The sequence below is a fragment of the Vanessa tameamea genome, chromosome 15 (assembly GCF_037043105.1).
Source record: "Vanessa tameamea isolate UH-Manoa-2023 chromosome 15, ilVanTame1 primary haplotype, whole genome shotgun sequence".
Lineage (NCBI taxonomy): Eukaryota > Metazoa > Arthropoda > Insecta > Lepidoptera > Nymphalidae > Vanessa > Vanessa tameamea.
The window spans coordinates 8,956,654-8,982,835 of NC_087323.1; the positions used below are offsets into that span (position 1 = coordinate 8,956,654).

Below are 26,182 nucleotides of genomic sequence, written 5' to 3' on the forward strand. Positions count from 1 at the left end.
ACAACCAATAATGTCTTCTGAGGTTTTATGGCTAAAATTACACTGGCTCACGATTCCTTCCACCTATCATCATCACAACAAAGTATTGACTATTGGTGGTATCGATTATTCGATAAGTATAACCTTCTCCGACGTGTTTTAAGCCCTATTAATTGCCGTTTCTCTCTCTTCAGGTACCTTTCTCTCTCTTCAGGTACCTCAGGCATCGACATATTTCACGATCCACTTTGTTTAAAATTTTTCACTTTGTAAATGGTGTGTATCTACATTTTTAATCAATATAGGTACATATCAGTGAATGTTTCGAAGTCTATGATTTTTATTTAGTGTAAATGTAATTATTAGTATACCATTCTAAATTCATAAATTACGTATAACTTTAGACTTATACGCAAATTCCTTAGAATTGTTGCATTCTCACAATAAAATTTATTATTGTATTACATCAATTATTCTTTAAAGATTTACTTTTGATCTATTTATAATCGATATATCATGTCACTAGCTTGTTTACACGACCCCGTTACACATTTAATATATGCACAGATTGATTAGTATTTATTGAGTTAGAAATACGTCGTTGTTAGTTAAAATATATGTCCAACTAATGCTTGTTTAAAGAGAGCTAATGTATCTATAGCTTAATGGTAAAATTACCTCTTAGTATTATAAACATTACTACTGAGTTTCTTGCCGGTTCTTCTCGGTAGAATCTACATTCCGAACCGGTGGTAGCTTCACTTAATATAGTTTGTTAAATGACGATTCAAAAGTGCTTGTAAAAGACTACTTGAATAAAGTATATTTTAATTTTATTTAATTTGACTGGTTCGATAGTAGCCCTATAACATCTACCTATCTATACTAAGCCTAAAAATATATAATTAGAGAACTCTAAGATCGACATAGCTGTTGTTTCGAATAAAAACGCGGAGTTGCTCACTCATTGTTGTGTTTGTTATTCGCGTGTCTGTAAAATACATCGATAGCGGATATTACGAGAACCTTGACACTCGTTAGCTTACTTTCTTGGAAAACAACGTAGGCGACAATTAAAATTCTTCTAGCCCGCATGCGCTGTCAACCTTTTGATTTAAAGAGCGAAGAAATATCTTACGTCCTATTTGTTTTTTTTTTTTTTAATATTTTGCACAGTTCAGACCTCCTTACTTCTGATACTTAAAATTTGTTCCTTTGTTTTCAGTGAAAACTCATTTATAATATACCTACTTTGTTATTTTTACTGAAAGATAATAGTTGTCATAGATGATGTCGACTTTATTTTTAAAAATATTTAGTAGAAAAAGGATTATCCTGGATTTAGTCTTGATTATTTCTGACGTCCAAAAACCTTATAATAATATTTCCGAAGTTACAAAATGTAACAAATTTATTTTTTACCACATAAATAAAATGGCCTAAAGACAGAATCCGTGGCAAAAATGGCGGATGAAAAGCGCAATCCTTTGTTCCTCATTTCAAAATAAAATGAGTATTTAATATTTTGCAATTGCATCAAGTTTACCTAGAGATGAAAATGATCAATTGTGTGTGGAATTAATTAAATGCTTATAATGCATGATGTGAAATTTTAAGTATTGAATTCTTATATAGTAAAAACTGAAACTGCTTTATTCCAAAAATATCGTAGTTGCTTTTTTAACTATCGACGCGCTCGGCTTCGCACGCGTGTAGTTTATTAATAATAAATAAAATGAGAAGTGCGTTGAGCAAGTAAATATTAAGTAAATTACATATTTATTTTGTAACTATTTTATTTATTACTTTATAAAATAACCGGTAGGTGTGTCATAAATTGCAAACATGAAGAATGTAAATATTGGTTTGTTTCATAATTTTATTGTGAAACACATCAGAAATTTTTCACAGATCATAAATTAAATTTTTTTTTTTTTGTTAAAGCCAGTTACCTTGTCGCCCATAACGTTATTTTGGTTCAATATAATTTAGAATTGGTGGTAACTTCCAAAGTTATTATATTTTAGAGGATAATGCTTCGAAACGACTTGTTAGACAAAAATTGCAAAAGCTCTGCATTAATGTGTGATATCATTATAATTTATACCCTATTAATACAGCCTTTAAGACTGTATTTAGTATGTAATTAGTAGTATGTAGTTTTCTAGCAATTTTTTTGTAGATTAAGAGCATTACCTCTTTATAATATTAGTACAGATAAACTTTGTAAAATGACATGACAATATTAAAATTAAAATACTTTGATTCGATATTTATAACGTTACATAGTCAATACAAAATTCTTTAGACTCATAAACCGAATCAATTGTCATAAATTTCAAACATCAGTGCGATTCTGTAAGAAATCACTTCGTATCTCACTCATGAAATGTTGACAATAAACTTACAATGATACGCCATTCTGATACTTGTATCTTATAAATTTCATAATTATTATAGTCAATAACACGTATAACATTCTGACATTTCGTTGAGATTAGAGTTTCTTGTTACAGAACTAATGATTTGGAAGGCTTATCTCAGCTTACTAATAAGACAATAAACGTGTCTCCTATACTCCTGTCATATAAAATTACCAAAACTCATTTCATCCAAAAATAAATATTATTTCCATTATGAGAAACTCGTCAGATGTAAAACTTCAAAATGAGCTAATGAATTAATTTATTATTGAGGAAAATCAACATTAAAACCTAAATAAAAAGATAGACTTTCTTTAATAAAAAATATGTTTTATTATTATAATATAGTCGTTACACATGGGAGCACATAGCAGCGGCGGAGAGGGAGTATGACGTCATATGAGAGCGTCATCACGTCATGCCGTCTGCAGTCACAGCATATAAGTAAATCAATTTTATAACCATAAGCTTTATATAAATTAAAAAATGAGAATATTAAACGACACATTTATTTCTAACGCAAAAAAGTGCGTTAATAATTTACAACGTAAGTGTTCATTGAATAATGGCTTAAGCTTAACAAACAATAAACACACATTTAAACATACATATGTATTTACCTACACATAGACATTCTGTAGATTTAAATTAGGAATGAGGGAAAGAAAGAGAAAACGATTAAAAAGTGCAATGAGTTAGTTAGAAAAGATATGATCGTTTCCAGCGAAGAGAAAAAAATATTTAGACACGAGTGAATTCTAAGAAGAGGAAACATGATTGACCTTTCATAGTAAAAATAATACGTAGAAAATATATTACTGAATAAAAGAAGCAATTAGGAAACCATGTGTTGAAAGTTATAATTCAATGGGATTTTTATTTTATCTTATCGGTTGTAAACAATGAGAGATAAAACTATTTATTAGCTGAACTTACTTTTCGTATAAAGGCTATCTACAAACGTTTTGCAAATAAAATTAAAAAAAAAGCATACGTTTTGTTTTACCCGCACACCCAATAGTTAGAGGATTTGTTGCACGTCCAATAACGTAACGCAATTTTTAATGATAAGCGTTTGCTAATAAACACAGAATTAAAGCAGGATCGTTTGTCATTTATTTTTATTACATTCTAATAAAATATATATATATATAGTCTATATTCTTTGAAAATACAATTAAAAACACAGTATTAATTCGAACTAATATTTATTTTCACATCTGAGTTATAAACACTATTTAACGTAAATTATGAATTCTAATCATATCTCCTCTGCATCAGTATGTATCTCCCTTAAAGTAACTTCAATTGGAGCCGATATGTACAAAAGTAATAAAAAAACTATAATGACGCGCACAGTAACACACTGAATAGAAATGACAGACAAATTATCTACGTTGATGATATTTATATGTTATGTATCATGAGCGCAATAATTCTTCGAACACTTTTAAGTAACGAAACACGACGCGAAACATGTCTGCATTTAGACAGAGTTCAAATTTAATTTTTCCCAAGTTTATGTGTCACTAATATTACTTTAAGCTAAACTTAACACAATGCGACTATGGGAACTCCAGTTTACAGCCGAGGTTGAGAGGAATCAACCGTAATGATGACTACGTTGCTCTTGACATACACGAAAAATATACATCAGGGGATTTTTTAGCTTATCAAATAGGTATATGTGACAAAAATAATGAGGAGCTTAAGGAAGTAATCGCGCTCTCATTACGTCAAACGAGGTTAAACTTGCTGAGAGAATTCGCTATCACAAAAATGATGTAACGCACCTCACCCAGACGGCCATTATCAGGCACAGAATCCTTTTAATCTTCTGTCGTAAATGGAAATCTTTCGCTCGAACACGTTAGTATTATCATTGCGCTAGTGGTTTTCACCTATACATGTATAATGCTGGCAATAACCTTACCTATTATCCTTTACGACGAGTTAATGCGAGTAGTCGCCAGTCAAACATTTAGAGCTGTTCATATAAAAAAAGGACGTGTTCGCGGCCGGCACGCGATTTGTAGGCGCGCGCGCCGGGAAAATCATTCGATCGCATCGACCGCTTGGGTCGAACGTCGTCCAATCGGAAAGTGTCATCAGAACTTCTTTTTTTAATTTCGCCAACCGAACGATGTTTTAAAAAATTGTTCCGTATGAATGAAGTGACTGTGCAATGAAACGTCATGAAAACTATATTAAGGATCTAGTGTACAATAAATGATAACAAAATGAGAGAGGCGGCATTAGAAACTTTTCGCGGACAATCTGAAGATGTTATTTAACATGTGGGAAAGCGTTTTATTATTTAAAAAGACTATACCGACATTCGAAATGCTGTGATTTAAATTGTATAAAATAATCTCATTGGTGTATTTTTTACGCGAGAACTTGCTTCGAAAGATATAAAAAAGCCAGTCAAGATGATGTCCAAAAAGCAATTAGCATGTATGCTCGCACTGCACATCGTGTATCTATTAGTCGGTGCCAGCATATTCTATCACATCGAGAGCCCCCTGGAGTTGGCTCAGAGAGCAGAAGAAAAACTAGAAAGACTTGAAATCCAAAGTAAGTCCGTTGCCAATATCATTAAAACCTATCATACAGGAAACCTGACCTTAAAACTGCTTTAGAAATTATATCATATCCTTTTATTTCTAGTCTTCATTCATCAATACATTAATGATATATGAATTGCGAAATTGGACAGCTTATGTAGAGCAAAATTCAATTTTGCCATAATTTATGCCATTAAAACGATTTTATTTGAATGGCTTATAATTTAAAAACATTTCCCACGTATAAATCAATAAGTGTTATTTAATGTCAACAACTTTAATTTAAATAGCTCCGAAGACACATGCGAATGTTAGTATCAGATACATTAGTCGATGTTGTAACCTTGCAATCAGATAAGTGAATAAATGCAGTTTTCAATACGATGGACACTTCACTAGTGTTTCTACATTTATCGATCCACTTAAAGGATTGTCGTAGTGATGTAACTGAACTCAAGAATGGAAAATGTAGCAATAATGAAAAAATAATAAGTCATTTAATATCTAGGACATTTGAAGAGTGATTCTTTAATTGATTTATTGAAATTATTTGTAAATAGATACTACTAATTAGTAACTCTTTTATCTCTTTCTATTTTCGTTTTTTAAAAGTTCAAGACAATTCAGTAAAATAAAAATGATAAAGTTTTTTTTTTTTAAATCATTTGCCAACATTTCGTGATGTTGCTATCAACGACAGCTGTTTAACATACCCTTGTTAACTCTAAAATGACAACCTTACCGCATTCTATGTTTTGTACTTGAGCTGATAACGATTATTGATACAAATTTGTTTCAATATAATTTTATTTCAACCAATAAGGTGCTGTATATTTCACTAGAAAAGCAAATGAAAACAAATTATTCGAGAAACTGCAATTATAAAAAAATATATACCTATTTAATGTTTTTTTTTGTTCTTTTATAGCAATGACCATAATGTATTATTAATTGAGTTGATAGTTTTATTTAAATCCAAAATGTCACAACTAAAGTTACAACCGCTTTTTAATTTTAATTTAAGTTGACTTTAAATAATCTATCTTTATCTTTACCAGATAAAAAGTCATAATAATTACTGATCGGAAAACAATTACAATCAACTTGCATAAATAATTAATAATACAATTTCCTTATAAAAATGTTATTGTGAAACAAATACTAATCATTTTCTTATGAAATAGTTAATTTCTTTTATTTTAATAAAATTAATATATAAATATTTTACAAAATAAGTTGATATATTAACCAGTTGGTACTTAAGAAATACGAACAGCAACTTAGTATTATTCTATTTAAAGGGTTAAAAGAGCGATTGAGCCAGTGTGTTTAAGCACAAGGACATAACATCTCAGTTGTTAAGGTTGGTCGCAGAGTTGCAGAACTATCGATAGTTTGACTATCGATAGTACAATCGATAGTATCGATAGCTCCCCATGAGCAATACTAACTATCGACACTATCGATAGTATCAATAGTATTGATCATGGGGAGCTATCGATATGCAACACTAGTTAGTAGCACATAGACGATGTAAGGAATAGTTAATATTTTTGACCAATTGACCATCACGTGATCCGTTTGCCCAACGGTTTAAAAATATTAGAAATAATTAAAATAAGTGAAAGCGAAATTCGTAATCGATTCGACAATTTATTGTAGAACGCATTATATCTAACCCTCCAGAACTCTCATTTAATATGGTACTTTAAGATATAATAGATAAACTCATATGATATTTATCAATTAAATATCATTTCAGTAATAAGGCTAATTTTTAAACCGATTAAGAGAAGTTTTTGTGGAATGATACAATTATTACGACACAACACTGATATGAAAATGATAATTAAAGTTTTTTTTAAGTAATATTTCTTTGGTAGTATCGATATTATAAATAAAAATTTATAGTTTATATTGAAAAGTTCTATATGTGACGATAATCATTTAAGTGTCGTGATTCTGGTGCATTAAGGTTTCATTCGTTGCAGCATACGCGGACGAAATAAAAAAGTCAAAATACATGTGTCATATAACGAATACATTTAAACAATTGATTTGATTTTACGGCTAATCTAAAACACTTTATGGCTAAACGATTTGTAAAGATCTCCGTAAAGTCCACAGAGAGTTCAGTCATAAATGTAAAAAAAAATCATTTCTGATCAAATTTTAAAAAACGTTATTTATTTGAATTATCCCACATAATATGATGGTATTGTTGGTGCAGCAGATCTTATGTAAAAGTTATTTAAATAACAGGTGTGCATAGGCATTCATATATATTTGCAATGGTATTAATAGTAATGTTGATAAAAAAAAATCACATACGACCTATTAATTTTGATAAGCGATACTTTACCAAATGATGTTTGCTATTGGTATTAATAATACCAAATGTTTTGAAGATATTATAAGGGTAGGACAAGCCCCTCTTGGTAGGTACCACCCACTTATCAGATTTTCTACCGCCAAACAGCAATACTTAGTATTGTTGTGTTCCGGTTTGAAAGTTGAGTGTGCCAGTGTAACTACAGGCACAAGGGACATAACATCTTGGCTCCCAAGATTGGTTGCACATGTAAGGAATACTTAATGTTTCTTTCGGAGCCGATGTCTATCAGCGTTGATTATCATTTACCATCAGGTGGCCCATTAGGGGTCTGCCAAATAACTTTATCAAAAAAAAAAAAGTATATATAAGATCGTAATTAGACGAGTAAGGTTGGATAATATAAAAAATATATATATTAGTCATCAATGAACTATATCATTAAGTAAATAAACGATGTTTAATTAATAATTCAAGTTTGCAGATTTTAAATGTAATTGTTATATATTTAATGCTTAAATTTATGGAACTTTAGATATAGTCAAAAAACGTATAATTTTGTGATTAAAAATGTTTGTTTAGTTTATGAGTAATGAAATATTAAACACAAATATTATAATTGTACCTATTTCTCGCGAACGGCTGACGTTTTATACGGCTCATATTATCTAAACTGATATAATGCTTAAAAGCAATTGCCTTATATACATATTTTAGAGATTTTAAAACATCAACATAATATTTAACTTTACGATAACACTGTAAATATTTTTATTCTGTATATAAAAAAAAGAACTATAGTTGTAAACCTGTAATTGTTTCACTGCCGGGCTGAGGCCTGTTATCCTTTTTGATAAGAAGTTTGGGAGTTTATTTCACTGCTGCGTGAATGTGTATTTCATGTGAAACATTCTATCGCCGACTAAAATAATATGAAAATTCGAAGGCCTAGATGTTAGCTCTAATTACTAGACCGGGCTAGGCTCTCGGCTCTTGTCTGATATTAGACTATCATATATATATTTAAATTTATAGTAAACTATCGAATCACTTTTTCAATTTTATGCTAACTTATATATACAAACAAACAGACGCGCTAAATATGGTTACAGTTTAAACCCACATCACGATACCAACATAAATTATATCGGCCTTATTAATAAATTTATATCGATAAAGTAACGCACGGTTTTTTTTTCTCTATGTATCATTAGTTTGACAGAAGACCGAGTCATTTCAGCATGGTATAAAATAATGTCGCTTCCCGCCGTTTGTACGCTTAGAACTTTTAAATTACGCTGCGGATTTTAATGCGGTTTTATGAATAAATAGCGTGATTTAAGCGGAAGGTATAAAATACAGGCATGTTATAGTAGAGATTAGCAGAGAATTTCAACTATATTAGCATTTTTTTTTTCTTTTTATATTTATGCTTCAATTTAAAAGTTGTATATAGAACCTCATTACACCCGTGCGATGCCGGGACGAGTAACTTGTTTGTATCTACAAATAAATATAAGAGTTTCATGTTTCAATAATTAGTTAACAGTTTTATAAAAATTAATAAGTAAATATATTGAAAAGAAAAATTTAAAGTTATTTTAAAACATTTTCATGGCTAAGACCCAATTTTGTGATCCAGTTTTTCATTGTTACGCAAGTGGGTGTAGCCATTAATGGGTAACAATAAATGGTAACTCAAAAAGTGAATTACTAGTTACGACATTGCAACAAATAGGAACATTTGTTGTAGGAATAATTTTGGCTAAAAAAATAAATAGTAATAAAACTAAAAAATCATAAACCTCAACGGACATAAATAGTTAAATACTTATATACAATATTGTCTAACTTATAATACGTCGTAGATTAAATAAGTAATATTTATGACACTCCAAGTTACAAATATAGAAGAACATTTTCTCTAAAAGTTTAATTACTGTAAAATTAAAATATATATAAAATTCGAATTTATAATATTATATAAAAGTACAAATAAATAACAAATACAATATAGAACAATTGTAAATATATTTAACTTTGTCTATTTAAAAAATATATGCAAAAAACTAATAATATATTAAGGTATTACAATTAAATATATAGATGATCAAAATTTTGGAACTTGTATATCTTGATTATAGAATATATCAATTTAGCATATTATAATCAATCGTAGTAGCTGGCTCACCCTCTCGTATCCGCAGAGGGAGAGACACAGACCACAGACCACCTCTGTGTAACGATACCTTTTTTTATGCTTAATCAAGATCGCCTTTAAACTCAGCCTCTGTACCAAAATGATACAGCTATTAAATACACAAGTAAAAAATCATTAATATAATATTTTAATTATGTTGACATATAAGTAAATAAAATTCTCTATTTGAAACTTTACAATTTTAAAAATATTATTTTAGAGTGTATAGAAGAATGATATATATACTATAGGTGCATCATTTGTAAGGATACAATCAAACCAAATGTCCCTGAGCTAGATGAAAACTAGTATTTGGTGCGACAGTTCTTTCCCAAAAAACGTATGGCAATTTAGTAAAACACTATTTGCCGACCGCGGCTTCGTTAAGATGCTAGGCATAAAAAAAGTAGCCTTCTACCCTTTCTCGGAGTTCAACCTTGTTTAATACTAAATTTCATCGAATTTGTTTCAGTGGCGTAGCCGTGAAAGAACAACAGACAGATAGACAGTAACTATCTTTCGCAATTATAATATTAGTATAAAATGTATATAAAAAATTACTTTTATATAGCTATGGGCCATGTGACAATTGACGTACAACTGTGCATAACATTAAAATGACCCATTATCCTTAATATACGAGCTCATATTAAAACCGTAATAATTACACAAATGTTGTGACAGTCGTCACGTGATTGAAATAATTTGAAACAAAAGAATAATTACAAATAATTACTAGTTGTTATCATGATGGGTCATTCTCTAAAACATATTCGTGCTTCGGATAATATTTTGAAATTTAACCAAACAATGAAATGTGCAAATCTTTGTATTTAAAACAAATAGCGATATATATACGAAATAATTATGTTTTCCATAACAATAAAATTAAATAAATGACAATGTTTTATATCGTACTAATTGCTGTAGATTTTCTGTACTTACAGCTTATTAAACTACGAAATAATTTCAGGTGATAGAAATTTTTGAAGGCCCATCCTCCCATTCTAAACATAAATATTTTATATAGCTTTGAAAGGTGAATGAGCCAGTATAAATATATGTCGAATAACATATATTGGAGCCTGTCGTTGGATTCCTCCGACCATTGACAACATAATATGAAGTGCATCTAACTGTTACTCGTAGTCCTCTGTCAAAGTGCACGTGCATTATAAATTATAAGCATTACGAGTATATATGTTTTTCTACCCAATAAATATTTTTTTAGCATTAGCATTAGCAGCCTATAAATTTCCCACTGCTGGGCTAAAGGCCTCCTCTCCCTTTGAGGAGAAGGTTTTTGGAGCATATTCCACCACGCTGCTCCAATGCGGGTTGGCGGAATACACATGTGGCAGAATCTCGTTGAAATTAGACACATGCAGGTTTCCTCACGATGTTTTCCTTCACCGCCGAGCACGAGATGAATTATAAACACAAATTAAGCACATGAAAGTTCAGTGGTGCCTGCCTGGCATGATTTGAACCCGAAATCATCGGTTAAGATGCACGCGTTCTAACCACTGGGTCATCTCGGCTCTTAAATCTCGGCTCGGTAAATAAATAAATGCAATCAATTTGAGTTTTACGAGACTCACAGCTGGGTGCCGTTATTAATAAAGATTTTATATTCAAAACGTCATTCCGGAATATATAATAAAAATTACATAATCGATTATTCTAATTTGCGAAGCATCGCTTACGTCATCATCAAGTTATGTACTTTTGGAGAAAAGTACTCATACGTACGTATCACACTATGGACTTAATACTGGATTTAATTTCATAGGGAAATCATGCATAAGGTATATTTAATATAAATATCAAAATTGATTAGCTTAGTCCATACTTTACGAATATACGTATCACTGATTATAAACAGTAGCTGTTATTAAGACGTTCAAGTGTTTTAATCATATTTAATTGAAGTGTACAAACACTTAAAAGGTTTGTCTACATCTGTAGTGTACTCTCATTTACGTCATTACATACACATATATATTTAAAAATATATATATGTCCTTGCATAAAATTTTCATTCATAGGTACTTTAAAAATTCTTTGTCAAATTATTGTTGAGACCGGATTTTTATTGTAAGTAATTTCTGCACTATAAGTGCTTGAAGGCGACTTCATTAATACGAGTCAGGCAATTTGTCATTTCCGCCGAAGCTTACACAGTGATTTACTCAAAAAAAAATGCAAGGGAATAAATAAAATCCTAAAAAAAAAATTGTAAACTTTTTGTTTGTTTGTTTGTTCGGACAAAAGTAAGTCGACAGTACAGCCCAGTAACGTCTTGGGAGAAGACCAAATTCAAAGACAAACACTATCCGATTCAAATATCTATTAAATTCTTGGGGATCACGAGTCCAAATATAAAAATGATTAATAATTTAATAATATAAAAATCATTTCAGTTGGTAACCACATACAATTATACAGGTAGTAATAAATGTTAGTGTGAATTAATATTATGCCTTTTATAATGAAGAGTAAAATATATACAGGCTGCGCAAATTCTAATAAAATTAATCATAACAGCCAATTATGTCAGAGATAACACATAATATGGTACTTTTTATTATTTTGAGCCTAGCGGGCGGCAAGCAAGACGGTACGCGCCTGCTCTTTAACCGATAAATATTTTGATATCTACAATTCGCCTACACCAGTGTTCAATCAAACTAATATCCTCATTATAATATTAGTATGAATAGTATACTGTAGCATTGAGATAACCTTACGGAGAAGATCAGAGCTAATTCGAAACAAATGAAGTCGCAAGACCTAAGGAATAAATATTAAAGGACTTGATCCTGTAATTAGCTAAGTAGCATACCATGTTGAATATCACAACTGATCGTTAGTGATATATTTTATGGCATTATAAACACCTTAACGATTAGTGAAATAGGCTCGATAACCTTAAGTGCTTGGACGTTAAATTATTAATTTATAAACAATTGTATTTGTTTAAAGATTAAATTAAACTATCAAATTTCATTAACTTTGAAAACTTTACATGAAATCTCTTGACATGTTTTTGTCCTATCAATATATAAGGTTTATATATAATAGATTTTTTAGTTTTAAAAACATATTCGAAAATTTCAAAAAAAGGATTTATATTATTGTAAGTTCTCAAGTAACAGTATGGTGATTGATACTTTCAAAAATATCTTATTTTTTGTTATCTGTGCATAGGCGCCATTTTACAAAACACATCCTGTTAATATCATTTATTGATACGTTATTGTGTTTTTATTGCATTTTGTAAACAAACTTTGTGCTGTCACCTTGAATGGTTTGTTTACTAAATGAGACAAATAGTAACTTACTCGACTCTGAAATAAATTTTCGCATTCGGAGGCCGAAATTGTTTATTTCGAGCCGGATATTTCTAGTGTCCATTAGCATTCTGGCGGTGTACGACATAAGGAAAATCTGGTACAAAGGACATGTCGGAAGAAATAGACGTCCTCCCGCACCGAGTTCGCTGAATCTTTGATTTATGAACGGGAAAAATCACTTTTCCTCATTACTAAACGATAATTTACGATAATAGATCTCTAATTGCGGAACAATACGGTATAATGTATTCACTGTCTTTTTTCTCTTTTCAATTACGCAATACGTGGTAGATGCTTAATGCTTAGACTATCTTTATAATTGCTACTTGAATTATTTACATAATTATATATACTAAATTAATTTTTAATATGCAATGTCTTAATTGATTGATTAATCATTATCAACTTAAACTGTATTGATCATGGGGATGGGACTGTACATTAATGTCAAAGTCAAAAATCTTTATTCAATATAGAAGTGTTTACACTTGCTTATTGATAGTCAAAAATCTACCACCGGTTCGGAATTTAACACCTCGGACCTGAGAAGAACTGGCGAAAGAAACTCAGCGGAATATGATTTTATCATTTAAAATGAAATATATATGGAATCGTTGTGATAAATCGAAAATGAGTCACGATAAAGAGACAAACAAAAGAAAAAAAATATATTAAACCTCACTTTTACCGTGTTTCAAACTTTTTTTTTTTCTAAGACTTTTTTCCAAACCCTTGAGTTGGTACCACTCGCACATACTCTACCAAACAACAATATTTAGTACCTATTGTAGTGTTCCAGTTTGAAGAGTGAATGAACAGGGACATGGGATAAAACATAGTTCCCATGGTTGATGATACATTGATGATTTAGAGGATGGTTAATATTTAACTTATGTATATGACAATGGTGACGTCTTACCATCAGGCGACCCATTTGCCAGTCTACCAATATAAAATTAAAAACAAAATACGAATTAAATTTTTCAGAAGTCTCGAAACACGTAATTAAACTTATCAATAAATTTAACTATTTATTATAACTAGTATTTGTTTTTTTGTGTATAATAATAAATATTCTAGTTATGTGTTGTGTAGTTTAAAACAAACAACTTTTGTTTAGAATCGAGCTGTCACCTGACGCAGCTATTCACTTCTATTCAGTTTGGTAATGATTTGGCAATTAACAACATTACCTATATATTCCCAACGATATATTATATATATGTCACTATACACTATATACCAAGTCGCTCCAACCAATTAACAATATGAGGAAATTTTAATGAAAACTAAACATTGTAAACACTGATTTTTTTTGTAAACACGGCTGACGATGATACCTACTTCGTGATTTTAAAATTAGGTCTTTAATTAGAGCTTTACAACTCAACTCACAAATACTAAAAAAATATAACGAACACATAAATTATAATTGATATGTTCATAAATAACATGAGTTTCATTCATCATTTAATATGTAATGAAAACAGTTTGAAGTTAATATGAATTTTATTGGTAGTAAGGCTTTGGATAAACCCGTCTGGAAAGGTAGCACCCGTTCGTCATATATTTTACCGCCAAACGTGCTTACTATCGTTCTGTTTGGCTTATAGGGTAAGTGAGCTAGTGTTACACAAGGTACGTAACATCTTTTTTGCTAAGGTTGGCTGCGTATTGACGATGTATGTATAGGTAACGTTTACAATGCCAATGTCTGCAAAATGATTACTAAAAATCTCAGACAGATGACGTATGACGTTACCATCTAAATCAAATTCTCATGTCTGCTAATCAAAGCTAATTCCAAGGGATTCAGACTTAAATTCCCCAGACAGTAATCTGTTAAGCCAATATCCTACACATCAAAAATATTTGTAGGAATATTTTGTATATTATACCAATATGCCGTAATAAATGTTAATAGGGCAGGCATCACGATCTTGCTAAGTGCTAAATACATACGAACTCAAAGGACGATACAGATATACATATACACTATACTGGCTTTTAAGGTGAGAATTTTAAAAGATTCTATAATTCTAAGATTAAAGCTAAGCTTTTTATCATCGTGATATTAATCTGAAACGTTGTAGACGTTACGTAATCTAACGATCACAGGTTTTTTTAAAGTTACTTTATGTAGATATAATTGGCCGCGTCTAATAAAATTTCGTCTAATATTAAATGAAAATATATTTTAAATTTTTAATAATACCAAAACTGATTCGTTATCACATAAATATTTCGTGTATTTTTTTTATATTTGTACGACAGTACGTAATTAAAAATATGTGATGATTTATTTTCCACAATAACTATTAAATGAGTGTTGGAATTAAATGGCGCCCGAGAATGAAAAAGATAAGACACTTCATTGTTATTTGCTCTTTATTTTATAACATATAACTATTTATTATATATCTATACTTGAACACGACTAAATAATACTGATAAACTCATTACTTGTTTTTTTTTATTTATTTATACTTCATTGCACAATTTTACATATGGATTTAACAAATGTTGCATGAATGCAACAGGCGGCATTATCGCTAAATCAGCAATCTCTTCCAAGCAAACATTTTTTTTGTTTTTATTTCGAATCTTCATTTTTTTTTTATATAAATGCAACGACAATTATTAAGCCTATGTTCTTTTAATGGACTTTATACTACTTATAATTTTTATTTTATTCAAAATTTGAATATAATTATTATTTAAATGTAACGAAAAATAATAATTCGAAACTTTCTGTCTAGATATATAACGATCCCAATCATTGTGTATAGTTCTTTATAAAATCATTTTTATAAAAAATAATAATCTGATTACACTATTTGAAATTTCAGAATAATACTATTTCTTAACTCTATATATGCTACAAAGGCTACAATAATTTAAAACCTTTACATACATATATTTTTGTATGCAAACAACGATTACAGATAAATACACTGATTATCCAGCGAATAATTCCTGTCCATCTCTTTACTCCTGATCTTGACAGTGACACTGACCTTCAGTCGATTGTAGTTGAATTCAAGCTCATTGTAAATCGATTTTATGTCAATCTGATGTTAATCACGACTATAATACGCCGCTCCTCCTTTACAGGCGAACTATAAAATCATTCAATAGAACCTCTTTAGTATGATAAACCACTAATTACTTCCGAAACCGCAGAACGTACGTTCTTGGCTTTAAAGATTGATTTAATAAGAAGTTTTCGTTAAGACAATGGTTATTGTGTGATTGTCGTAATAAATTAAATGTAGTATGATTTTATTCGTGTAATAATTCATAGATATTACACTAAATAACAATATTACTTTGCATAACTTTAGTTTCTATAATATGATTAAATAGTTTATTTTTACTTTGTAACTTAAATTGTGGAAAAAAATACCAAACTCCCGAGATTCTTGCTAGAAGTTTTTGGAAGAATCTGCAGAACCGAAAACCAAATCTCTGGAACCAATCTGACCAAACTGAAGTGGGCCATCTGTCTAAGTAGTCAAGACAGTCCATAGACCATTGCCATCACAGATGCGATCAATAATGGGAACTAAGATTTGTAGTTACACTGGCTCACTTACCCTGCAAACCAAAACACAGTAATATTGCTATTTTCCGGTACTTACACGAATAAAACACATGACTAGTTGCTTGTCTATCGTAACTGCTATTATGGGATAAAAACGTTAATAGAATTTGTTTATTTTTACAAAATAACAAAAACCTTATTTCTTTAATTTAAAAGTATTTTAATTGTTTTTTTTTTAATTAGTTTGAAATAAAGTGTAAAAACAAGCGCTAAAGTTTTTTGGACGATGCGATCAAAGTTTTAGACTTAGTAAAAACTAAAATAATCCGTTTTAAATCTATGCTTGTATAATTGATAGCTTGTTCGATAGCGTTTGACAGCATAATAAGTAATCCTTATAAGGATAAAAGTATGGAGGTATAGATTTACATATATTTAACTAGCTGAACCTGCGGCTTTACCTGTTCGACATTTATAAACCACAAATTTCCAACTTCACCAACACCCCCCCCCCCCTTCCCGCTTAGGGAAAACGTACGTAAAATCCTTTCTTAGCGGATGTCTACAACCTATAAGGAACCAGACAAATTTCATTTGTACGTGTTAAAGTTTCTGAGATATCGTGATTAATGAGTGAGTGGTTTTTCACTTTTATATGAGTCATATTCAAAAAAATTGTAAGTTACGGATATGAAACAAATAGGAAAATATATTTTTTGTAACAGAAATGTAACAGAAAGGAAATATTAGGGCAATTCTAAAGAGTTGCTAACCCTAAATAAATAAAATTAGAATTTTTAAATTTCTATCAGAGGTCTGACATTATGATATAAGACCTCGGTCGAACACTCACTGCTGCACATAGGCCCAACCTAATGTTACATATATATCCAATGAGTTAGTAGATAAATAAAAAAAGATAATAATCTGTCATGTTTTATTTAAATTGCACTAAAAATCAATCATACCACAGTCACATATTCATTTAAACAGACTCATAATATTTGAGAAATTTGGAGTTGAACAGCATAAAAGCTGTTCACAACATTTCGTTCTATAGTATTTATTTTTATATACTCGACGATTTTCTTTATTATTCTTCATTTGAACTTGGTTTGACTTATTTTGTTTTAATTCCCGCCATAGCTTTCGTCTTTTGGATTTTTCTTCTTCTGACGATTGTGAAATTTCAAGTAGTTTTTCTTTCAAACGTCACAAAACGTATATAATCTAGCACGAATAATAAAACACTAATTACTTACCGATATTTTAAAAATCCCATTTCAATATGTAATTTAAAAATGTCTAATTTTCCCTGTTCAATACAACCACTCGTATCTCCGTGAATAAAATGACCGAAAATTAATTGTTTCGTCATTTAGTTTGACCGTTTGTTGGCTAATGATGCTATTATAATAATTTTATTTATTACCATTCAAATAATTTTAGACGTCCGTAACAGAGAAGAGAGATATGAGTAAAACCAGGACACGCAATCATTAATTAAATTTGACTAACTATATTAGAATTTCCTTATTTATTTAGCATTTTTTTTACAATTAATAGCAGAGTATAATAGAAAAAAAAATATTTGAATTTTAACGTAATTGTTTTGTTAATATAAATTTTATAGGATTACAACCAAGAATGTGGACATTGATTATTTGTATGAAACACGATTTATGCAATGCCTGTTTTGTCTATTTTAATTCAGCTTTATCAGATGTTTAATTTTTTTTATTAGGCACAAATAAGCATATAATAGGTTAAAAATTTTAAAAATGGCAGTTGAGTCTTAATGTAATAAAAATCACTGTTGGACATTACGACAATACTAAAATTAATTTTTTTTTGAATATGACCCCTATTTATAGATTTTGTCTGATGTAATACTTTGACTTGAATTCCATTCACAAATGTTTGAGTTTTAAAAACAAATTGATTAAGTTATTTATTTATTCATATACAATGTTAATATTATAGTTATTATATGTTCTTAGAAAAATTAAATTGACTATGTATTTTACTTCGATATCAAAATCAATTTAATATACATGTCGATAACAGTATTTTTAGCATAAAAAGCATCGGAAATTTGTAATTGTTATATTAGATAATAATGTATTCGTGATGAATCTCAGTCATAGTGGTTTTTTTTAACGGAGACTTTTTGCCAATTGCAAAGGATATTATAGCACTGGTGTGAGCAGAAACGCATATAAATCTCACAATCAGTCGATGCCAAAACGACCGTAGAGGCATCCGGCACAGTTCTAATTGTTTTCCGTCCTTTTTCTGTAATATAATTGCTTCATACATGCTTATTTATTGGCCTGGTTTAGTTGCAATTTATATTCTCGGAATCTGTTCAAGCTTGTTAGATGACTGAAAATAAAATTCTTAAAATATGTATAGGTTTGTATACCTGTAAGCTTAGTGGCCAAACCGATCTTAGGATTTTATTCAGTCAGACCAAAACGTTTGTACAGTAACACCAATAATAATTAATTTAGGCAATACAGTGAAAGATACGAAATAAACAAATGGAGAATGTAACAAAGGAATTAAAAAAAAATACAAATTGTTTCATTTGTGTTGAGCCGAGCATAAAATTTGTCGCCATAAAAACACCTTTAAGTACCCAATTAAGTTCTCATATTAACTTTTTGTCGTGATTCAGCAATTACTCTAATACTTTGTTTAACTGGATCTTTAGCTATGTTAACTATTACACATTGTAGTTCGATATTAGCTGTCAACGACCTTATTTGTAGCAAATAACAATTATAAACAAAAAACTAAAACAAAAACTGTTTTATCTATAAGTAATGACGTAGTTATTAGAATAATAGACTCTTCAAGTGTTTCAGAAATCGCTACCAACGACAACCATAATATTTTTAAAACACATTGGAAAATAATAAAGAAAACATAAAATATCTACGCGGTAGGAGGTAACAGGAAGTGTGGCATAAATCTTTATTTTAATATAAAGAAATTTACAAGTAGTGATGTTAGTATTTCGAAGCATCTGTTGCATATTTCTAGTACATAGATTTATTATTATTATATACTAGCTATCCGTCCCGGCTTTATACGGCTAATAAAGGTTTACAAAACGTTTATATCCGAAGACAAAAATTTCCAAAAAAAATATCATGTTTTTATATAGGGTCTTTGGTGGTATACGCATAATAGCTGTCCCAAAATTTCATCAATTAATCGGATGAATATTTTAAGACCCCATAGAGATCCTATACACAAGTATTCGTTTATATTTGTTAAGAAAAATCATAATTCTACATTCTTCTATAACATAGGAAATAAACAATAAATTTAATTGCCTGGCTCTGCCAGCTAATTTATCGGAGTACGGATGAGAAACATGCCAAGTAAAGGTCGTATCCAATGCTTGATCTCTTGATTTTATCTGATCGTAAGGATCCTGTCACATGTATTTTCATGCTTATTAGGAGATCTCAGCACTATGTTTTTAGTTTATTAATAATATATCCTATATAATTGACGTTATTTTTATATGAGACTGATGGAATAAAAAATGCACTACAAAATCTAAAATGTCATATATGTATATAAAAACAAATTTTTATACTTATGTAAGTTATTGGTTATTGGAATGTTCCATCAAATTTGTTTTTATTTTTAGTATATACGAGTCTCTCTGGCCCTCTGTTAAGCTTTCTAATGTCTAAACAATTGAATCGAGTTTGATTAAATTTAGTAACCCCAAAGAAGGAAATAGGCTACTTTTTTAAACCTAAAACCTACGACCTCCGAAGACGACTGGCGAAGCCACCTAAACAAGTGACATAAAATTTTAACACTTAGAAGTGTGTAATCCTTGTATTAATTCCTTAAGTGTAATATATTGTGTTAAACTTAGTTTGGCCAGATTATCAGAAATATTAATGAGAGGATTTACTAATGTTAAATAAAAATCATCAACTAGCCAGGTTGCTGTTATTTATTGTATTACTAGCGACCCGCCCCGGCTTCGCACGGGTGCAATATGGGTTATCCCTAAGAGATAGAAATATACCATCCCGGACTATTTTGAAAACCGTTTTAAGGTGTACAATACTGTAATACATTATTTTGATCTATCTCGTAGGGTTCAGCCAGCGTTAGCAAATTAAGCGCAAAAAATGTGTTTATTTACGATATCATTTCTGAAACCGATAAAATTATCAGTGTTTCTTTACTATATTGTGTATATATTATACATATAAACCTTCCTCTCGAATATAAAAAAATATTATTCCTATCAATAAAAAAAAACCGAATCAAAATCCGTTGCGTTGTTTTTAAGATCTAAGCATACATAGGGACAGACAGTGGGAAGCGACTTTGTTTTATACTATGTAATGATGATGATAACCAAGGTAGCAGTATTCTTATTCTAATAAATTTAAATAAGAAAATATATTTTATTTAACTTCCAAAAGTATTCTAAATTGTATTGTCAAAAATTCAGATCCATCAATAGTTTTTAAAAATACATTTTTTCTATTTTCAGATCTTCTCTATGAAAATTACATTCCGAATGATCCTGATAAACAAGACAGCATACTACGAAAGTTATCCGAGTACTGCGGGAAGTCCATGTTCAACTATACAACTGAAGATGCTGAACCTCCATTCAAATGGGACTTCTACCATTCCTTCTTCTTCTCTTACACCGTCGTTAGTACTATAGGTGAGTGCTATGAAATTTATATTAAATGCATTTTCTAAGCTTAATTCAAATACATCCATATCAAAATACCAATATGATTTACAAAGTATCTAGAATATAAAAGACACGCTAAACAGATTTGCATTTCAGAGACCTCAGGTACGATTAACTAGAAAAAAAATTATGAATAAAAACCTCGGATTTTCTGGCCATGAGATAAAGGACTATGAGATTGAGGAAATAGAAAATGCATCTGTGATAATCTATTACGAGATGTCTTAAATCTCTACATAAATAAAATAATATATTTTGCACTTGCTAGTTACTGAGATGACAGCCGCGGGTCATCAGGACATAATTATTATTACACCCAGAATTAAACATACAATATATTTACTAACATTTAAATAATAAAAGATTTCTTCTGATCACAGGTTACGGCAACTTAGCACCAACTACACACCTTTCAAGAATTCTGATGATATTTTATGGTTTGTTCGGGATCCCTATCAATGGTATCCTATTAGCAAACCTTGGTGAATATTTTGGAATGCAGGTAAACTCACGGTCTTTATTTTATTTAGTATTAAGATCTCTGAACTATTCCATTTAATCAGTACTAACACACTTGGTGGATTCCATAATTTCGACGATGTATTTTTTTCTTTTGTTTTTAAATTTCGTTAAACAGGTAGATTTTAAACAATATCGGAAGAGTCACTGTTTTTGGAAATGCATTAATATTTTTAGTTTTAAATAAATAATTTATTAAATTAATCAATAATTAAACAGGTAAAATTATATTTAAGTATGTACATAAAATCTTAAATTGTAAATTTCGTGGTTATAGTACTTAATTTTATTCATATTGATTAGAAAAAAGTCATAAATTGTTATCTGCTTGCCACCGTTACTAAGAGTTATCACATCCAAAGCGAAATCCAATTTCGTGATGGATTTTACTACATCGTCGCTCAAACCTTCGCTTTTGAGAAACACAGATTTTATTGTAATTAAAACATTATGAGCATATAATAAAAGTAAAATCAAGTAAAGTAAACGCCTGTAAATGTTCTACTGCTGGGCTAAAGCTTTCTCCCTTTGAGAAGAAGCTTATTAACACAGATTTGTGTTGTGACAAAATTACATTAAATTAGGTAAAATATGCAGATTTTGTAACGATGTTTTTTTTCGCCGCCGATCATGAAATTAATTATTAACACATGAAAATTCTGATTGCCTGAGCTTGAACACGAAATCATCGGTTAAGATGTTTGCCATGATTAAAATAATAATAATAAATTTATAAAATAAAAGATCAAATATACGATCGTATTTAAAATGATATTTTAGTTATTAAAAAAATATATTATATTCGCAGAAACCTATTTTTTAAATATAAGTGCATAAGTTCCTATTAATAGGACAAATATTTGTTCCATCGCTAATAATACATGTACAATACATTTTAATATTAAAAATATAGGTCATTATTTATCGATATTTCAATTATTATTTTCAGCTCATTTCAGTTTATCGAAAATATAAAAGAAAAAATGAGAAACGGGCGGACAAGTTAGACTTCTTCTTCCACAACCTCGGTATGCTTGGACAGATCTTCCTCTACCTCGTTCCGGGATTTCTCTTCTTTATTTTCTTGCCGGCGTGTATTTTTGTCGTCTTCGAAGGCTGGGATTACGTCGCTGGGATTTATTACGCCTTTGTAACCTTAACTACTATTGGATTTGGTGATATAGTTGCAGGTATTATTTTGTTTATATTTAAATACTGTAATCATGTAGTCATTTTGTAATAATAAATTCTAAGTTAACCGCAGAACATGGTCATGAAATGTACGAATATGTTAGAACAATAATTATAACATTTAAAGTAAACATACATCAAAATAATGATTTCGACGTTACACAAATGAGTTACGAAGTTAATTATGATAGAATAGCACAGCTTTCTGTAAGAAGAAACTCGAAACGCACCCAGAATACAAGTGTGAAATGTCAGAATTTGATACACCACATTGACTAAATTATTTACAAAATTTATAAGAAACATGTCTCAAAATAGCATATCACCATAATTCCGTAATCAACATTTCGCGAGTGAGGTTCGAAGTGAAATCTTGCAGAATCGCAGTGAAAATTGATATTCAAAAGCAAAAATTTATATCAATGAATATATAGTTTTTTTACTGTATTTTTTAACCTTAGTTTACGAATATGATTTTCAGGAACTGTCAACAATGGTTTCAAGTCCGGCTATTACTTGGCATACCACATATTTCTCATCATCTGGATTACATTTGGCCTTGGGTATATTGCAATGCTTCTTGGTTTTATCACGAGCGGGATGAGAAGTGAACGAGTACACAGATTAGAACAAAAATTCGCATATCAATTGAAGTCTACACAAAGCAAAATCTTACAAGGATTTACAAGAGATATAGCCGTTATCAGGAAAATAATTAACGAGGCTAATTTACTAAAAGTAAAGGTTTGTACTCACGAATAATAAAACTTTATTTATTATCGAAAATAGAAACAATAAACAACAAATTGTATAAAATTTAATTCAATTTAAAGTTAATTTCTTATAATTATAAATATTAAATTTAATTTCTTTCTTTCAGCCCGTATACGTCGAAACTGTTCCACATTTATATAGAAGTGCAAGTTGCCCTATTCTAACATTTGATATTGTACCGAGAGACCCTGTTGTTAAAAGAAAACGTGCTAATTCTGAAAATATTCAACTAACTGCCAAAGATATGCTTCGTATTCAGTCAGATACTGATCTTCTTGGTATTGACAAAGAAAAAACATTTACGGCATCGGCTATTGTTAAGCCTGTTGAATTACTTGCCAGGGTAGTAAATGTTTTAGGCGGATTTGAGGCCCAACGTCAAGGCAGAGGAATCAATATATTTGATGACGAACAAATTTTAGCAAGTGAACAACCACCACTTTTTACTATTGGTAAAGAATATTTATCCAGCGCTCCCATGAGAACCAGGGCTTTAAGTGTAGCGGTACCAAACTATAGAAAAGAATCAGTGTCAAGGTTAGACCATGATTTCACATGGACTAATGGTGATACAGCTGAAAAATATAGAAAAGAAGCTAATATACGAAGTGGAAAGCTATCATTACCTGCTACTGTAACAACTAACGAAGAAAATCAGCCAAGAAGTTTATTCGCACGATTATTCAGGAAAACAAGTTCAAGTGAAAGTCCTGCCGAATATATTAAAAATACCATGAAAGGTAGAGTCAGCAGTGCTCAAGGCTCTTCAGAAAATGTGAAAGAGAAGTCACGGCGAGGAAGCATTTTTCCTACTTTCGGCATCGGAGAAGAAGAAAAGAGTGATTTAGATTCATATAAAGAAAAAACAACACGTGGGCGTTACAGCATTTTCCCCACTTTCGATTTCTCAGATGATGAAGATAGAGCTGCTGCAATGGCAGCTCAACAAAAACCAAAACGACACAGTATATTCCCAACTTTTGATTTTAGTGAAGACGAAGACGTGATTGCTGCTAGAGCATACAGAGAAAAGACAAAATCTGGTAGACATAGCATATTTCCTACATTTGATTTTAGTGATCCTGACGATGACGCAAATCGTTATAAAGAACGTACAAGAAGAGGTAGGCATAGTATTTTTCCTACATTTGACTTTAGCGATCCAACTAGTAATGACGACGATACTGTAGACGAGGATGAGGTACAAAAATACCAACATCGTACTCGAAGAGGTCGGCTTAGCTTACTTCCTACATTTGGCAAAACTAAGATGAGTGATGACGACACGATGCCGGAAAGTTCGGATGAATTAGTTAACTACAAGGAAAAAATACGTCACGGTCGCAGAAGTCTGTTTCCTTCATTTGGTAAGAGCAGAAAAATTAGCACGCCAGAACACTGTACTAGTGACCTTGAAAATAGCATCAAACAATACCAAAAGCAAACGAAAATGGGTCGAAGTAGTTTATTTGCAGGTGACATTAAAAGTTATAGACAAGCTACTGAGGGTGGTCGTGGTAGTCTATTCTCTAATGATTTAGATAATTACAGAAATAGAACTAGTGGTGGTCGGCCTAGTTTATTCGACCCTGATCTTAACATATCAAATCTTCCCGAATCAGAACAAGTAGAAGTATTGGAGAACACAAGTGTTGCAGATTTACTTCGTGCATTGGCGGTTATAGATACAGTTGCTGCTCAAAATTCAGAAGAACAAAGTATCGGTGAAAGTAGTTCAAGGAGACGTGGATCGCTTAGGCCTGATTTAAATCTACCCCCAGTACCTAGCAGAGGAGATTTTGAAGAATCCACTGGCCCTAGAAGAAGAAGAATTTCAGTTCGAGCCGCGGCTCCTCAATTTACGCCAACTTTAGCTACAGTCGTAGCTGGGGCTGAATTGCAAATAACGGCAGCAGCACAGAGAGAAAATCGAATGACAATGTTGATGCAACCACCTCCTCCGTACTCGGAAAGTGCAAGCGAAGTTCCACCACCAAGAACTAGAAGATATTCGCCGGCACCTGTGGACTCGAACAGATCTGGCACGGCTCCAGTGCCTAGACTTTTTTCGCGAATTAGAAAAGAAAGTAATTCAAATATGGAAGAAAATTCAAGGCGAAATAGCTTAACAGATATTGTTATTGATAGTAATAAAAATAAATCGTAAACCAGTGCCTTTGATATCATAGTGCAATTAATAGTCCTTAAGTGTTTAATTTATTGATTAATTTAAGAAGCCGTCCAGCGCTTACACTGCGTTCTAGTTGTATTTATTCTATTGTCATTCCTTTTTTAATATTATATATATATGATTACATTTACTGTAAGCATTAAAAGTTATACAATATTATAAAAAGAATAAAAAATATTATTATAAGACTTATTGTCTTGCAAATGTAGAAACTATTTATGCAATATGTTTTTAAATTTATTTCGCCTTTTTGAAACAGGCAGTTCTAATAATAATGAAACAACTATGCAATAATATTTTGCCAGTAATATAGTATTAAATACATTCCATTAGTTAAGTAATATAGTCTAATTTTT

The 26,182-nt window shown here is 30.5% G+C and overlaps 1 protein-coding gene across 1 annotated transcript; it reads left to right on the forward strand.

Moving 5' to 3' along the window:
- The first annotated feature begins 4,207 nt into the window (after window positions 1-4,207).
- LOC113399703 (open rectifier potassium channel protein 1) lies at window positions 4,208-25,917 on the forward strand. Its single transcript, XM_026638901.2, has 6 exons — window positions 4,208-4,979; window positions 20,939-21,118; window positions 21,532-21,653; window positions 22,620-22,860; window positions 23,343-23,605; window positions 23,742-25,917. Exons 1-6 carry the CDS (start codon window positions 4,835-4,837, stop codon window positions 25,800-25,802), a joined length of 3,012 nt encoding a protein of 1,003 aa, XP_026494686.2. The 5' UTR covers window positions 4,208-4,834; the 3' UTR covers window positions 25,803-25,917.
- The last annotated feature ends 265 nt before the right edge of the window (window positions 25,918-26,182 follow it).

What these genes read in the sequence shown, in the direction of transcription:
- LOC113399703 (XM_026638901.2), top strand. Translation starts at nt 4,835, where the DNA reads ATGATGTCCAAAAAGCAATTAGCATGTATGCTCGCACTGCACATCGTG. An exon ending in CACCGTCGTTAGTACTATAG is followed by an intron (nt 21,119 to 21,531) that starts GTGAGTGCTATG and finishes TTCTGATCACAG; the next exon opens with GTTACGGCAACTTAGCACCA. An exon ending in ATTTGGTGATATAGTTGCAG is followed by an intron (nt 22,861 to 23,342) that starts GTATTATTTTGT and finishes TATGATTTTCAG; the next exon opens with GAACTGTCAACAATGGTTTC.